The 18656-nt window shown below is 32.2% G+C and overlaps 2 protein-coding genes across 2 annotated transcripts; both read right to left on the reverse strand.

The window, feature by feature from the left end:
• Positions 1–1024: 1024 nt before the first annotated feature.
• Positions 1025–18656, reverse strand: LOC145965053 (fatty acid synthase-like). Its single transcript, XM_083088328.1, has 20 exons — positions 18612–18656; positions 18259–18456; positions 17743–17993; positions 17401–17632; positions 16906–17324; positions 16224–16517; positions 8982–9186; positions 8734–8894; positions 7775–8092; positions 7138–7637; positions 6629–6930; positions 6117–6521; positions 4927–5942; positions 4502–4740; positions 3719–4412; positions 2778–3609; positions 2221–2690; positions 1864–2118; positions 1265–1516; positions 1025–1176 (listed from the first exon to the last, which is right to left on the reverse strand). Exons 2-20 carry the CDS (start codon positions 18422–18424, stop codon positions 1060–1062), a joined length of 7128 nt encoding a protein of 2375 aa, XP_082944454.1. The 5' UTR covers positions 18425–18456; positions 18612–18656; the 3' UTR covers positions 1025–1059.
• Positions 9609–13895, reverse strand: LOC145965054 (protein GVQW3-like). The gene has a single exon (XM_083088329.1). The coding sequence runs from the start codon at positions 11364–11366 to the stop codon at positions 11040–11042; it is 327 nt and encodes a 108-aa protein (XP_082944455.1). The 5' UTR covers positions 11367–13895; the 3' UTR covers positions 9609–11039.

The raw sequence follows: 18656 nt of genomic DNA on the forward strand, positions 1-18656 counted from the left end.
TGTACAAAATAATGAGAGGAATCAATTGGTGTAAAGAAAACACATAGTTGTTTTTAAGAAAAGATATGGAATTGTTAATTGCAAATTATATATTTTTTCTTCAAAACAACTATGTGTTTTCTTTACACCAGTTGATTCCTCTCATTATTTTGTACGTAAAAGTATTAAGGTAAGATAATCGAAAAATGAATATTTTACAAGATATTTTACGGTTTATGTAAAATTAAGAAATTATTTCAAGCCTCATAACTCAAAAAGTACTTAACGAAAAGGTACTTAATTATAGTGTTTTGGAAAGCTCTCGAGATAAGCTACAAGAATATGCAATGACAAATAGTAGGTTCCATTTAAGAAATTGAAGGTGACCTTCATGTGACCTTCAAATAACTCTTCAAGGTCAAACCAATGATACCATCTTATGGCCCCCTCGAAACCATAAAACTTTTGTCTGAAACATTTTTCTCTAAAATGCTTTGTTTCCGAAATAATTGCGTGCGTTAATTAAAATGGCTCACCCTGTGTGTATACAATTATCTATGTAGAAGTTTATATATTTGTAGCGTAATCAATAATATAACATAATGCGAGAGAGAAAATTTTTTATCACAATATATTATTTGACATATAAGGTTATGTTTATTATTATTCTCACTACCACTTCGAGACTTAACTTCAACTCAAGTTACTATAATTCCCTATACGGATGCTTAGAACGAATCATTTTGCTTCTTAGATTCACTCGCAGCCAATGAGAGGACGTATAGACCAAATAATATTATTTTTCCGCTTTTTATTAATAAAACAAATAACGATAATTATATGCTTGAAATCTTCCTTGATTAATAAGAAATTGATGTGCAAAAGATGATATCGAACTACGTTATAGTTCGATATCATCTTTTGCACATCAATTTCTCTAGAATACCCGTTACAATCAATCCGAGCTTGGTGAAACGTATACTCCCTCCGTCTTTTTGCCAACTGTAGGTTGGGGTAGCAGTCAAGAGTAAAAAAATCATTTAAATTCTTTAATTTTAATATCATTTTAATATCAATGAATCATTTAATATGATCATAATGGCAGCTCTCATTAATCGCAGCTGCCACTTTTTCGTTTCTCAAAATCGTCAAGTGATCACCCTCGATGTAATGTACTTCCACTTTGTTTTGAGTTACCTTAAATATTATATATTTCGTTAAACAAAAAGTTTTGTAAAATTTAATTTATTAAATATACATCTTAACAAAACTTTCTCCGAAATACCTTGTGCAGACCATAATCCTCTTCAATCATAGGTACATGAGATAATGTAGCTTTTAGCAACATTATGGGTGATTTAATACGCGGTAGTGTAGAAGGATCATATTGTCGAGCAGTGATTAAATGTTTATACACTGTTGTACACAACGTTTTCAAATTTATGGGTGAAAGTAATGTATTTATTGCTAAAAAATGTTTAGCAACAATATTAAAGCGCTCCTCCCAAGTTTTATATTTTTTCAATTCTTGTAAAATCTGCCGAATTTATATATATTCCGTTTTAAATGATTTTTAAAATCTTTTATAGTTTTTTAACCCTTTGCGGTTTTATGTCTAAATCTAATCTAAATCTAATTTAACGTTATATTTTGTTTCATATTTACAATAAGAGAAAATAGAATGAATTTTACGTGAAATGCTGAAAGGAAATATTAGAAATAGTCCGCAAAAAGATAGATTTTTAATTTGATTGTTTTCAAATGATAACTGATGGAAAAAATTGTAAGAATCATAAGATGCTTAAAATATAGGACTGATATAGGAATAATATTTGTAACTAGAACTAGAAATTATTTTCGTGTATATAAAAAAGGAAATTTTACCTTTTCACTGGATCCTGCTTTATAAATTTCCATAATAGTAATTAAAACATCATTTTGAAGTTCTACGTCGCTAGAATTTAACATATAATGTTCGTACATTATTCGCACTTGATCCGGAGCACCATCGATAAGTACAAGTCGTCCTTTAAAGTTCATAGTTTCCAATTTTCTTGTTAATTCAATTGCGATAATAGATCCGAAAGAATATCCTACTATTACAAAATATCTTCTATGTTTTAATCTTGAGGATACGTGCTATAAAAATATTAAAATAATTCAGCAAATTTTATGTCTGTTATGATTTTAATAAGAAACAATTCTTCATTTAAAGAAACACAAAAATTACAATTGCGATACCTCAAGAAGATAGTCAATCGTCTCCGATAGTGTGTTCATAGCGTTAATATTGTTTGTGTTATACTGCAACGATGTCATCGAAAATTTAACGCTTGATGCCAAGTGATTAAATACAGTTACACAGCCATCAATTCCCGGTATAAGAAATACTTGGATCGTACTTTCTTCCTTTTTATTAAAGATATCTAAACAAACTTTCGTCATGAAATCTTCGTCTTTCACAATACCGAATAATTTCGCAATATTTGGTTTCCTATCGATTGAATTTTCAATTTGCGTATTATTATCACCAGTGTTTGCATTGGACATCTCATTAAGTTTTGCGAAAGTAAGATTCCGTATTTCTTGCGCAGTAAAAAAGATATCAAATTTTCGTTCCAGGATTTGCTTAATTTCCACAGTCATCATAGAATCCATTCCAAGCTCAGATAGAGATGTATTTTGGTTTATTTTTTTCATGTCCTTTACATCTGTAAATATAAAATATATTAGATTTAGTATATCTTATGCGAGAAATAGTTTAACATACATGTAATAGTCTGCATGCAAATACTTACTTAAAATATTAGCAACAGTTTCCATCATATTGTCAAATCTGGAAGATTCTACTTTCTTCTCGGCTACAATCATACTACTTACGACTGGCCGGCTTTGAAGTAAAAATGTATCAAGTTCATCAAGGCAGCTAGATATTTTTTGTTGCAAAGTACCGCCGATAACAAGTTCCTTATCTTCTTCTTGCATATCAGCGACAAGACCCACGTCACCTATAGCTCCCCACTGAATCGCCAGTCCAGGTAATCCATCCTTCGCCCTTTTCTCACATACTCTTTCCATGACGGAATTAGCCATGCCATAATTAGTTTGTTCAGCGTTTCCTCTACCGCAAGAAACGGAAGAGAACACTACAAACTGCCGTAGTTTAGGACAGATTTTTCTGGACAGCTTGTCCAACATTTGTGTCGCCCAGGCCTTTGATTTGAAGGATTTCGCAAAGGTATTGATGGTTTGATTTTTCAAAATGTTATCCTTCAGCACTACAGCCAAGTTGAATATTGCATCCACTGGTGCTATCTTTTCCGCAGTTCGCAAAAGGTGTTCGCAATCGTCACGGTTAGCAGTATCGATATTTTTGATAATGACCACATTTATACCGTAGGATTTCCACAATTGAAATTTCATGCGCTGATAACCATTTCTTATCCCAGTTCGCGAAACCAGCACAACGTTTTTGGCGCCTCGTAGTATTAGCCACTCAGTTAACTCCAAACCGAATCCACCTAGACCTCCTAATATAATATAGCTTCTATCACTGAGACAGTAGTAACGACGATGTGCGACAACAAGTTCGTTCAAAGATTGATCTTCCTGCTGAATCTTTAAAATTATCTAAAAATATATATCTATATATCAGAGAGACGTCGAGATTCTTATAGTATTTCAAATTGTTGTAATACTGTTTATAAATATTGTGAAATGAGTTATATTATTAGCATACCTTTCCTATATGTTTCCCACTTGACATGTATCTAAAAGCCGCTTCAATTTCTGATTTTGGAAAAACTTTCACCTGAAGTGGTTTAATGAACCCATTTTTCAAACCGTTAGCCATCATTTTGGACAATAGAGATTTATGCTTGTGATAATCCAGAAATATATTGTCTAATAGAATTCCATGAAAACTAATACCTTTTTGAAACATGATCATGTCTAGAGGATTGTTAGAAACAAGATCGAACTTGCCAATCTCCAGGAAACGACCGTTTCGTGCTAGACAACGAACGGATGCGATTAATTTTTCTTCTGCCAACGAATTCAACACGATATCCACGCCGCAACCGTTTGTTTGCAACATTATCATTTGTTCGAAACTGGTATCTCGAGAATTTCCAATATACTTATCCATAATAGTTGGAAACGTTCTCTTAATAAACTCTCGCTTTTCAGTTGTACCTACTGTAGTAAACACCTCGCATCCTTCGTTAAGAGCTAGGTGGATAGCTGCTTGTCCAATGCCTCCAGTACCGGAATGTATAAGTACTTTATCGCCTTTCTTCATCTTCCCATAAATGTATAAAGCAAAGTAACACGTGCTATAAACGCATGGGACTGTAGCAGCATTTTCAAATGTCCATGTATCAGGTATATTCCAACATAAATCTTTGTCTTTCACAACGATGTTTGCTATACATCTAGAAAGAGCAATATTAATCAATGGATGATTGATCAATCGATCAATGATATTTTACATAATGATTGCTTGAATAATAATAATATTTACTTGTTATCACAAAGTCCCATTACGCGACGTCCATTGGTATCGAATCCTACATATTCCAATCCCAAAGATATACTTTGAAATCGTTCTTGCGACATTGCGGTCGATAAATTTAATTTAGCAGTAGCTAACATTACATCTCTAAAATTGATAGACGAATAGACTATACGTATCAAATCTTCAAGATGAGAATCAGATATTTTGTTTTCCGTCCAACAAAATGTACTTAGATCACCACGAACCTATAAAACATAAGAAAACATTTCATTATATGTGACATACTATATGTAAAGCAAAATTTTAAATAGCGATTTGTAAATCACAGGAAACAAAAATATAATTATTATTGCGCATATATACATATGGAGAAAGAGTATTTATATACTATTAAAAAAACTTTGCAAATTTTTGCAAAAATATGTATATACCATTTGACAAACATAACCGAAAGGTACAAGTTGAGTTTCTGGACGCGGTAATTGTAAATGCCTGTAAGATCCCCAGATTTGATTAGAGCGCAAAACATTAATAGTCATATCTTTTTGCAACTGTTGCATATAAAAGGGATTTTGTAAAGAGAATTTAGGAGCCTTCTGATCTTGAATAAGTACACCTCTAACAAATTCACCGCTGGACTCCTTCCTCAAACAGTTGATGAAGCCTAGCAAACCGCATTCAAAGTCTTTCTCTCCAACAATTATGATTCTATTGTCTTTAACAAGTTGATTCTCGTCGTTCAAAAGTAATTTTAATTTTTGGAGCCAATTAAAATTGTTATTATCTATATAGACAACAGTCGTTTCCTTTATCTCAACTTTTTTCTTCAAAAGCACGATTATTTCCGTATCAGTGCGCTTTTCAAGAATAACATTTAATTCATATTGCTGCAAATATTTGTCATAGTTAATTATGTTGTACTTTTCGCGTGTCAACAGATATCCACCTTCTCTTATAAGTGGTAAAAGTCTTTCTAATGAGATTTGTTTCGTCAAAAGATTGAATCCAACAGCTATTAAGACTTTATCATCTATAGATGATGCATTTAAATCTGCGATTGTAACATTCTGTGGCAATTCTGCTGGACTGAAACGATTCGATGATGTTAATAAAGTGACATTTGCCTGTATTAGTGGCACATCATTAAAAGCTTTAATTAACAGCGGAGATGATAATTCTTCCAATGTTACATTATCGATATCTTCAACTAATTCAATGGCTTTCATCTTAATGATCTGATGATCTTCCAATGCAAGCTGCACCGATATTTGAATCGTTTCGCCTAAAGAAATCTTCGCATGATCATGATGAGCTACAAATACATGTTCTTTGATAACGGGATCGTGGATTAATTTCCGGCGAGAAATCATGGTAGCTTTAGCACCTCGAATCTCTATTCCGCCAGATATAATTGCGTCTATTTCTTTATATATTCGTATTGATAATTCTATAATGAGACAATTGAATCAATAATTTCGCTACACAAAGATTCTATTATATTAATAATAATGTAGTAGATAAAAAAGAATAATGTTTTTAATATTTGATTTTAATGTTTTTAATGTATTTATATATTTAATTTTGAATTATTAAATTTTTTTCTAATTGACCATGAACATACGTTTATCATCTTCTGTCACTATGTCCTGCAGCTTTAATGAGTGAAGCGCAGGATCGATCACTAATTTTTGAATACTTGTAGGAACATATAAGTTCTTAGTATCGTATCCAAGAATATGCAGTTGTAGCATAGTATCCATAAACGTCACCCAATTATTTGCCCAAGTAATATGTCCTTTGTTGCATGAAAGAGATGCGCCTTTTAATCCACGGAACCAGCCACTATACTGATAACCACGTAATTTTAGTTCTTTGTAAATGTCTCGAGCAGTCATATGTTCTTCCTCATCATCATTCTCCGACAATAGATTGTTTGGAATCATTTCTTGTTCTGGATTCGATATAGTATGTACTGTACCTATTACTACAACGCTATCTCCTTCAATAATTTCGAATTTTCCACTACCTGTAAGATTTTTTATATTTTTGATATTATAACACGAAACATAATTACGAAATCATATCATTTTAAAGTTATTATTCAAGAATAATGTAATGATTTCATAAAAATACCTTTTTGTATCGTAATGGTCAATTTTACAACATTATTCGATAAATTAGTAGCACGAATAAAGCTTATATCTCGAAATATTATCGGCATAGTTGTGTATGTTTTTCCTTTCATCATGCCGATAGTTTCCCAAACAAGCACAAGATATCCTGTCGCTGGTAGTAAATTTCTTCCATCGATTACATGACCGATCATATAGTCGTAGTTCTCGTCGCTGACATTGATTTCGATGTGTCTTTCACTGGATTGTACATGCCTCTGCGATTGATAAGTTGCCACAAACCAATCTTCAGAATGATCCCACCTATAACCCAGCATCAAAATCTTGCTTGTATATTACAGGGTGTTCTAAAAAGGAGAGAAGGAGGGAGGCAAAAAGCGAGAGAGCGAGGGATAGAGGGAGCAAGGGAGCGAGGGAAGGAGAGAGAGAGAGAGAGAGAGAGAGAGGAAGGAAGGAAGAGGGGGAAAGAGAAAGAGAGAGAGAAAAAGATAGATCTTTCTTGTATTGTACCTGATAGATGGAGAGATCATAGGAGTACCTCGACTAACTGGAAATTTCACTGGTGGATATAAGTTAACGATCTGCGGCTGTAAGCCACAATTGTAGAGTTTTCCAATCCCTCGCATAGTTATATCGGTGACATTTTCAGTACGCTGAGTCAATACGATATTCGTCACTTTTGAATGTAAGGATTCTTCCAAAATATGTTGCAGAACACCATCCGGTGCAATTTCGATAGTTACGGCGTTATTTGGAATTAACTTCATTGCTTGTTTAAAGAGAACAGTATTTAATATACTATGCGTATGATAGTTTGCTGAAGATAATTTTGTTGCTGCATTGGACCATTCAATGCAAGATACAGAAGTACTTATCCATCTTGGACTTCGCTTTTTCGGCCGTGGTATTATTTTGTTCAAATTAAATAAAAGTTGAGTTCCCACGGATGCGAGATAATGACTGTGATATGGTATATCGCAAGAAATTTCTTTCACGTTAATATTATTAATCTGACAAAATAAAATTAATTAATGTAAACACAAATATAAAGCAAATTAAAATAAACTCTTAGAGTTAAATATTTTCAACAAAAGACAAGTCAAAGGTCAATAATTAAAAATTGAATTGTATATTAAATAAATAATACCTGTAATTTTTTAACAAATTCTTTTATGGATCCTATTGGCCCAGTTACAATATTACTGTTTTGACTATTGTAACATACTATTTCAATATTTGCTGGACATATATTTTTTAGGGATTCGAAATCAAGGTTTACAACTGCCATAGAGCTGTGAGTCACATTTTCTTCGATACAGGTCAAACCAATAAAATATGCCGATAAAATAGTTTGTTCAATAGTTAAACATTTATCCGCATACGCACAACCAAGTTCACCAGCCGAATGACTAATCATGTAATCTGCAGTAATTTCTAAGGATGTCAGAAGATCTACCAAGCCAATCTACACAGTTATACATTTATTATTATATATATACATATTTAAAAAAATATTACATTACGTACATTATTAATATAGAGTGAGTCATTAGAAACTGCCTTCTAAAATATCTTAATAAATATTGATTTTATACAAAAATGTTTCAGACACAAGTTAATTTTGAAAGAGTACATTTTGATTGTCTTAGTATTTTTTTTAGTATTTTTTTTAAAAACGTCAAAAAGTTTTGAAGGTCATCTTCATTATTTTTTATAATGAAACTGCTCTTGATTTCTTTATTATTAAATTTCTCACAATATTCGGCGTAAAAAATTATAAAAATAGGATAGTTAAAAATTGAATAGTTTAGGAGATATTTCACAGTTTATTATAAAATTATATCAAATTAAAATATAAATTATTTCATAAGTTTCAATTTTTAGCTGCCTTACTCTTTTAATCATTTTGTTGAAAATTGCGAGGAACTGATTTATATATACCAAAAATATAACTATTCCAAAATTATTTAATTTTTGTCTAAAATATTTTTGTAAAATCAATATTTATTAAAATATCTTTAAAGGCAGTTTTTAGTAATTCATAGTAGTTTATATATACAATTTTCATAAAAATTTATACATTTATAATATTTTATAATATTTTACCTGAATGGCAACGATGCCAACAAATGTGTGTAAACTGCTTTGGCACTCTTTTCCGTCTTGGTTTAACAAAATATCCATAATATTTATATTATACGATTTTAAAGTAGCGTCACATATTTTTATAGCATTTGCAAAAGCGTGAAATTTTAATAAATCTTGACCTGATAAAGTTATAATTTAGATATTATATCATTCCATCATTTCAGTGTACTATTATATTTTAAATATAGAATATTGGATATATATACCCATCCTTGGCCATTGCGCGCCTAAAGCAGAGAATATAAACCAAACAGGTCTTTTTACATTCCCATTATTTTGGATTTCCTTTATTGAATTTTGTTGCAAATTGTTCAGTATAATATATCCTCTCCATGAATGGTCCTCTATATTATACGCATATATATCGTGTAGTAAACGAATATATTCGACATCTGTCGAATGGTTAGCGACCTACGAAACAAACAATTTTCTTAAAATCTTCTATAATAAATATACACTACTCAACAAAATTAAAGGATTATTTAAAATCAGTGCATAAAGAAAGGATCAAATTCAAACTCACATATCTTTATGAAAAATATTCGTAGAGCGATATTAGAAAAGCTGACAGCCTCAATTTCTCATTGATACAATGCGCGTTTCTCATTAAAGATTTCAGGCAATGCTTTTTTAAACTTTGTAAAATTTAAAAATTTTCAACTGTGAGGTGAGACGACTTCAAACCAGAATTGAAGAACATCGTAAACACATCATTAGAAATACGTCGAATCGTTCAGTAATTACGGACCATAGATTGCAATTGCATCATGAATTCAAGTAGGATGATGTGATTTTATTGGATAAAGAACCGATTTTTCATAAACGTCTTATTTCCGAAATGCTTTTTATTAAAAGACAAAATAATAGTTTGAATTTGCAGACTGACACCGAATACTTATATCATAATTACGTTCGGCTGTAAGCAAACTCCTAAACATTTGATGTTTGTTTTCGAGTGAGTTTAGATACATCAGTATACTTTTCATAATATTGTGAGTCACATTTCAATTCGGTTACACACCACATCGAGATACCGTCTGCGTAATTTAATTTAACAATTCTCGGACTTTACTTTATATCCGCTGTTATTTAGTTCAACGCACGTTTCATTTAAATTATTTCATTTCATTGTTCATCGACTTTTGTAAGTTTTATTTATTCATTTATTATGTGTCGTCATTTGCGGGTTGTTTCGCTCTCTAATTATCGACTTTTTAGTTTCATTTTTTTACTTATATTGAAATATGGACCTCCACTTACATCTCTCTGGTCTACCAATCATGGAGAGATTCGATCTGCAATGGGATGACCATATTATGACATACGTGCGATTTGATAGCTTTATTTGTCTCGACAACCTTATCTATTAATAATCCGTTGCGTTTTATTATATTGGTTTAATTTATTATGTTATTTGCGCTGAAGATGACCAAAAAAAGAGGCCGAAACGTCCGCGATTCCAATATTCAACTACTTTACTTAATAAATTTGTTACATATTATTGATTACCTTTGCATCCTTTTGTGTGCACTATCTGCACTGACTCTTTTTCTTATGTTTTTGTAAAGATTTACCGGTAAAAATGCATAATAACGGACCCAGCCCCAATATCGCTAATTCAAATACTTATTAACATGAGGGAATGTTGTCCAGTAGTGATTCGTAATAGAGGTGATAATACGAGGGTGGTTTGAAGTTCGCGTCAAAAATGCTTTTTTATTTTTCAACGTAGCCTCCTTTTAGGCTTATACACTTCGTCCAACGCTGCTCCAGTTTGTTGATTCCTTCCGAATAATAAGATTGGTCCAACTCTGGAAAATAGGCATTCGTTTCTGTCACCTCCTCGTTTGAATAAAATCTCCTTCTCGTCATCCATTTCTTCATATTGGGGAACAAGTAGTAGTCTGAGGGAGCCAAATCTGGAGAATAGGGGGATGCGGAACGAGTTGGAACCTTAACTACATCAATTTTGCGACTACAATTCCAGAGTGAGCTGATGCGTTGTCGTGATGGAGAAGGACCTTTTGTGGGCATTTTTCTTGCAGCTCGGTTTTCAAACTGTCCAATAACGATGAATAATATGCACCTGTAATAATTTTACCCTTTTCCATATAGTCGATGAGGATTATTCCTTGCGAATCCCAAAAGACAGTCGCCATAACCTTCCCGGCCGAAGGAACGGTCTTCGCCTTCTTTAGTGCAAACTCCCCGCTGGTAACCCATTGTTTGGACTGTTCCTTGGTCTCAGGCGTATAGTGATGTATTTATGTTTCGTCCACAGTGACGAAACGACGCCTAAAGTCATGTGGATTCGGCTGAAACAGCTGCAAATCGTCCTTGGAACACCTCACACGATTTCGTTTTTGGTCAACTATAAGCAATCGCGGTACCCATCTTGCGGATAGCTTTTTCATGCCCAAATGTTGATGCAAAATATTATGTACCCGTTCACTCGAGATGCCCACAGCACTAGCAATCTCACGCACCTTCACTCTTCTATCATCCATCACCATATCATGGATTTTATCAATGATTTCTAGAGTAGTGGCCTCAACAGGGCGTCCAGAACGTTCAGCGTCACTTGTGCTCATATAGCCACTCCGAAAATTTTGAAACCACTTACTGTTCTAACCGAAGGTGCAAATTCACCATAATGTTTATCAAGCTTTTCTTTAGTTTCCTGAGGCAATTTGCCTTTCATAAAATAACGTTTGATCAACACACGAAATTCTCTCATTCATTTTTTAGAAATCACTCGACTTCCTCGATTTAAACGAAACGCCAAACACAGAGAAATAGACCAACCTGGCTTAAACTTGGTCCTGTGAAGAACCTGTGTTCTTCCAAGAGATGCTAGTAACTGAAAATAACCTCGACACACACCAGCGGTGCCATTTCTCTGACTTTGTACGGACTTTTCAAACCACCCTCGTATACAATTTTAAGACGTACATATGAGGTGTAACTCCGACCATATAACCTCTCCGTAATATGCCTTGAATAATATCAGTACTAAAATACAGATTTTTAAAGAAGGAACGAATATGGAGTATTTACTTCGTCATAATTTAGTGAAAAAAAATCAAAGCATTATGATTAAAAACGCATTTTAAAGAGAAAATGTTAAATTTTATGCAAATTGCAATTAAAACTGTTTTGGAGGAAAATTTTTTTCCTCGCACTACATACGGAAAAATGTATCTAATAGATATCTAATAAATGTCTAAATGTCTATATGAGGTCCATATCCTCTATAGGTAACTAGTAGATGTATATATATCATCCACATATCTATATTCACTAAGTAGCTACCAGAGATATCCACTAAATATACACATATTATACACATATCTAAATTCACACACAAAAAATACGGGCCACTAAATTTTAGCACAATTTTTTAACATCTTTCAATAACAATAAATCAGAGAAATCTTAATTAAGATGAAACAAAACTCAAATTAAAACTTGAACATTTCTTTTAAAAAGCAAAAACAAATTTGAGTTACAAAAAATATTTTACAAAATAACAGACGTCGAAAATAGACTTTGAAAAATGAGAAACTAATTTTTTTTAACTGTTGCATTGCTCAGGAGAATCGATTTCCTGATATAAAAATGTATGAGTTTTAAAAAAAAGCTCATTCATTTCCTAATAAATTCATATTTTAATCAATTTTCTACTCTTTTTTGATAAAGTTATATCGTTTTGAGGAAAAATTTAAATCTAAATCCTCTAGAGGCTTGCCACGGCTCTATTTAGGGTCCATCTGCCACTGTTATTTGCACAGTGGGGATATTATTATTTACTAGAGGGATCTTGAGGGATGTGATCACTCTACGGCGTTGTGCTCATCGATGCCATTTCTTACGGAAGGCCAGTCGGAAGCCAGCATGCAGTGCACGCGAATACCTTCATCGGCACTTATTTGGTCAGCGAGCGAGCTTTCAAGGATCCTCCATGGCAATTGGCATTGCATCCATCGAGCATACCAACATCGCTCTGGAGTCGCATATCACTGTATTAAAGAGCAGCATTAGGTGTAAGATCTGGATATCTCAGTGGTCTAGAGCAGTTGCCCGGAAAGCGAAAGACTTGGGTTCGATTCCCGATCCAACCACTTGCATTTCACATATTTTTCTAGTCCACGAATATTGTTTTCTAGCAATTATTATTCGTTCGGGTTGAAAAATGTGTGAATGCTCTCTCCACAGGATATGCGTTGCCACGGATGGATTCTGTCGCTCGTTGACCAAATAGGTGTATAGACACGTCTAACCTCCTCCCACATACATCCCTATCTTTTCTGAAATTTGTCCCTTTGGTCAACCACTGAGCTACCCGGACCTCACACGTAATGTTGTAGATCACTGAGCTATCTAGATCTCACACCTAATGTAGCTCTTTAACACAGTGATATGCGACTCCAGAACGATGTTGGCATCTTACTCGATGGAGGCAATGCCGATTGCCATGGAGGACCGTCTATCTCTATGTGAAGCATCTTGGATCGAGTTACACTTTAATTTCTTTTTTTGAAAAAGTTTTCCATAATTTGTTTCTGAATTGCAGATTTTACAAGGAAAGTTTTATTTTGTAATATTTTCTTCAAAACGGTATAGCTTTATCAAAAAAGGTCGTAGAAAATTTATTGAAATATGGATTTGTTAAGAAATAAATAAGCTTCCCATACGGAAAATAATTGGTATTAGATATCCACTAGATATCCTTCATGGGCACTAAGGATATCCATGAATATACGAAAAACAGTCATTAGAGATGCTATAGATATTCAAATGTCTGCAATTCGAAGTTTCATAGATATCTACAGGTAATATGTAAATCAATATCCTGTAGATTTTTGTACAACATTCAGTGGATGTTTATATAGATACATTTATTATTAATATAGATACATTTACTATTATGTATTGATATTTATTTTTTGCATAGATATTTATTTTATCTTCTATGATACATATATGGCGGAATTCGCCATAAAAGAAATTAATCGTCTGCGGTTAATTTTTGGAGCTCTGGGGCTCCTCTCACAAAAGAAGAGATACGGCTATAACAGTCTTCGAGCTAATGCGCTCTTTGACCGATAAGCCATGACTCGCGGGACCAGTGCCGCGGCCTTATATACTGTCTTAGATGGATCCCACTTTCGGGTTAGGCGTTTTCCTTTTCGCCATCTAGCGGCAAGGCGTGAAACTCGTGGAAATATATGAATATCCATTGGATATCTTTGGTAGCTACTTGGTGAATATACACTCACACTCAAAAAAACGGACTACTAAATTTTAGCAAAATATTTTAACATCTTTTAATGGCAACAAATTAGCAAAAAATCACCGTATTGATATGAAATAAAGCTCAAATTAAACAGTCCTCTTAAAAATTAAAAAACCAAATTTGAGTTACAAAAAATGTTTTACAAAATGACAAATGCTGAAGATAGACTTTGAGAAATAGAAAACAATTTTTTTTTTTAAACTGCTGCATTGCTCAGGAAAATCGGCTTCCTGGTGCAAAAATGTTTTTAAGCTTATTTATTTCTTAACAAATCCATATTTTAATAAATTTTCTACCTTTTTTGATAAAGTTACACCGTTTTGAAGAAAATGTTACAAAATGAAACTTTCCTTGTAAAATCTGCAGTTCAGAAACTAATTATCATGGAAAATTTTTTCAAAAAAGAAATTAAAGTGTAACTCGATCCAAGATGCTTCATAGAAATAGACGATCAGATTCAAATCTTTCCTCAAAACGATATAACTTTATCAAAAAAGATCGTAGAAAATTGATTAAAATATGAATTTATTAGGAAATAAATGAGCTTAAAAACCCATACATTTTTGTACCAGGAAACAAAAAGTTTTGTAAAATTTTTGTACCAGTTAAAAAAAAATTTGTTTCTCATTTCTCAAAGTCTATCTTCAACGTCCGTCATTTTAAAATATTTTTTATAAAATATATTTGTAACTCAAATTTGTATTTTTGCTTTTTAAAAGAAATGTTTAGGCTTTAATTTGAGTTTTGTTTCATCTTAATATGATAATTTTTCGCTGATTTATTGTTATTGAAAGATGTTAAAAAATTGTGCTAAAATTTAGTGACCCGTATTTTTTGTGTTTGAATGTAGATATGTGAATAACATGTGTACATCTAGTGGATATTTCTGGTAGCTACTTAGTGGATATAGATATGTGGGTGTTATATATACATCTACTAGTTATCTATAGAGGATATGAACCTTATATAGACATTTAGACATTTATTAGATATCTATTAGATAAATTTTTCCGTGTGGGTTCAAAACATGTTTGTACCAGGGAGCCGATTCTCCTGAGCAATGCAGCAGTTTACAAAAGAATTTGTTTTCTATTTCTCAAAGTCTATCTTCAGCATTCGTCATTTTGTAAAACATTTTTTGTAACTCAAATTTGTTTTTTTTTTTTTAATTTTTAAGAGGACTGTTTAATTTGAGCTTTATTTAATCTCAATGCGATGATTTTTTTCTGATTTGCTACTATTGAAAGATGTAAAAAAATTTTGTTAAAATTTACTGGCCCGTTTTTTTGCGTGTGAGTGTATATTCACCGAGTAGCTAACAAAGATATCCAATGGATATTCATATACTTCTACGAGCTTCGCGCCTCGCCACTAGGTGGCGAAAAGGAAAGCGCCTAATTCGAGAATGGGACTCCATCTAAGGCAGTATATAAAGCCGCGGCACAGGTTCCACGAGTCACGGCTTATCGGTCAAAGAACGCAGACTATTATAGTCACATCTCCTCTAGCTTTTGCGAGGAGCTCCAGAGCTCCATAAATTAACCGCAGACGGTTAATTTTTTTTTGATGGCGAATTCCGTCATATATGTATCTATATACAGAACATTGAATGAATATCCATCCAAAAATAAATATCAATATACATGTAATAAATGTATCTATATATAATAAATATCCACTAAATGTTGTGTACGGATATTTGCAGGATATTGGTTTACAAATCCTGTAGATATTTATGAAACCTCGAATTGCGGACATTTGGATATCTACAGCATCTGTAATAGCTATTTTTCTTGTATTCGTGGATATCCTCAATGCCCATAAAGAATATCTAATGGATATCTAATAACAATTATTTTCCGTATGGGACGTTATCATGGTTAAAATTTATTTTTCAATTTTGCAAGTTTACTTTAGAGAAGTTCCGCCTGTAATGAAATCTTTGTTGAGAAACGTGTGTTGAATCATTGAAAAGTTGGTCTTCAGCCTTAAAATGCTTTCTTAAATATTGCTCTATGACTATTTTTCTCAAAAATACATGAGTTCAAACTTTGTTCCTCCTTTTTGATGACTTTAAATCATCTCTTAATTTTGTTAAATAATATATTTTCTAATTATTGTAAATAATGTTTCTTTTGAAATATCTACTAACATCATTTAGAAACGAATTTACTGATTCCTCAGTGCGTCCAGACAATATCACAAGTCTTGACAAACCATTGTCCGGTGTTGCATTGTTAACTTTCTGTTTTGTATTCCATTCTAATAACATATGAGCATTGGATCCCCCGAAACCGAAAGAATTAATGCCTATGTAACCATTCTTAAGTGGCATTGCTTCTGTAACCACATGTATGCTTCCATTTACAAGAGCCTCTATATCATCTCGTGGTGATGTGTAATTGATGTGTGGTGGAATAAGACCGGTTTCGAATGCTATTATTACCTTAAAAAATTATTGAAATTAATTAGATAAAAATATATATTTTTGTTATGCGTCTTTTTAAAAATTATCCGACATTATTGTCGCGCTTAATGTCATTTTAATTGCAAACTTCCCATTAATTTATGAAAGAATTAATATTTTAAACGTAAACATTTTAATTTATGTGTATAAGTGAAAATTTTAATTTATGTGTATAAAAGTCAATTGTGTCACGAATAGATAAACATTAAATTCCGAGATTCTGTTGCTCGCCCGCAATGCAATATCAAAGAGACCTTTTGATTATATAAAAAGTAAAACCATTTATCATGTACGTGGAATTTACTGTATATTATTTTCTTTTATAAAAACATGAAAACATTATCATAGGACAAATTATTTAGTTTACCTTAGCGATCTGAGTGAAACCACTGGCAGGTTCAGCATGACCAAGATTGGATTTTACAGAGCCGATCATCAACGGAGCTTTCCTATTTTTACATAAAACATTATAAATAGCATTGATTTCTGCAGGATCGCCAACTTTGGTAGCGGTACCATGTGCTTCTATGTAATCTAGATAGGATGGTAATATACCGCATTCCTTGTAAAACTCTGTCAATAAAATGCTTTGTATATGCGTCGATGGATACGTTATTCCCTCCTCCTTGTAACCATCGGTATTTATTTTAATATGTTTACATGTAGCATAAATTCTTTTAGCATTTTTTGCCTTTTGAAGATATAGCACAGACAAGGTTTCACTACGCGAATATCCGCTAGCAGCAGTATCAAAAGGTTTGCAGCAACCATCGGATGACAAAATACCTAAAATAAAGTATATATTTTCACACATACGCACACACAAAATTTGACAAGATCTAATTAATTTTAGCAAAAATACCAAGATGAAAAAACTGCATATTTATGATGGGATGTAAGCATAAGTGTGAGGTTCCAATTATGGCATCTTCGCATCGACCTGACATGATATCGCGATAACCAAAAGCTATGGCATAAAGAGCGGAGCTGCATGCTGTATCAACGGTATAAGATGGTCCTTTCAAATCCAGAAAATATGAAAGCATATTTGCTACCATAGATTTGCTACATCCCACAATGCCTGAACCATTTATCTAATCATAGGAAGTAAGCAACAACAAATTTTTACATGTGAACAATGAATTCGATAACTCTTTACATCAACTATTTTTCTCTATATTTAATAATCAATAATTTTTTTTACCTGAAGATTCTCATACATAAATTTCTCTTGCGATTCAAGAAAACTTGTTCCTATGATCACGGCAGTATTTTTTCCTCGTAATTGTTTTGGATTGATCCCAGCATCGACAATTGCTTCATAAGCATGTTCCAATAATATTCTCGTCATAGGATCGAGCGTGTGTGCTTGCTTGAAGGATATGTTGAAAAAATCAGCATCAAATTTTCCAACATTATTAATTGTTCCCATCCGTTGTGGTAAATTAGGATGCTCTAACGAATTATGACTTTATAAAGATATGTATTATAATACATTTATATAATATAATTTCTATATACATTTCTATATTTTATATATAGAATATTTAGAATGTATAGAATATAGTATATTATAGTATATTTTTAATGTTATATTTTTATTTTATTTTAATTAAAAATATATTCTTATAACATACAATTGTAATTATGTAATTATTGAAGAAGAGAAGACATGTTTCATGTCTAAGCAATTATAAGTGAGATTATAAATTTTAATTACCCATTTTCCATCGGCAATGATCTGTTCTAAGAAGATCAACTTTGTTCAATAGATTTTCTTGTAAATAATTCATGTTATTTGAATCTGGAAATCTACCAGCGATACCTGAAATAACAATTTCATCGCCAGATTCAACATTAATGCACGGTGTGTATGTTTCTTCCATCACGATGAACAATTATTTATATATATCTTAATCTGGAATAATAGTACATATGTGTATTTTATATATTTTGTTATATATGTATATACATATATATATATATATATAATTATTAACACTATTATATATACACTACTATATATATATAATTATTAACACTGTTATTAACACTATAGAACTTAGTATTTACAATATTAATGCGATATAGTTTACGCTGCAGATGAGAAGTAATTAG

This window comes from Camponotus vicinus, unplaced genomic scaffold (genome assembly GCF_025532165.1).
Source record: "Camponotus vicinus isolate PSW18456_S1 unplaced genomic scaffold, iyCamVici1.0 SCAF_14, whole genome shotgun sequence".
NCBI lineage: Eukaryota > Metazoa > Arthropoda > Insecta > Hymenoptera > Formicidae > Camponotus > Camponotus vicinus.

Excerpts from the sequence above, each read along its gene's own strand:
- LOC145965053 (XM_083088328.1), bottom strand. The coding sequence starts at position 18,424 with ATGGAAGAAACATACACACCGTGCATTAATGTTGAATCTGGCGATGAA. Across the intron at positions 4,413-4,501 it reads ATGGGACTTTGTGATAACAA|ATGTATAGCAAACATCGTTG; the intron begins GTAAATATTATT and ends TGCTCTTTCTAG. Across the intron at positions 2,119-2,220 it reads CGATTGACTATCTTCTTGAG|CACGTATCCTCAAGATTAAA; the intron begins GTATCGCAATTG and ends ATATTTTTATAG.
- LOC145965054 (XM_083088329.1), bottom strand. The coding sequence starts at position 11,366 with ATGAGCACAAGTGACGCTGAACGTTCTGGACGCCCTGTTGAGGCCACT.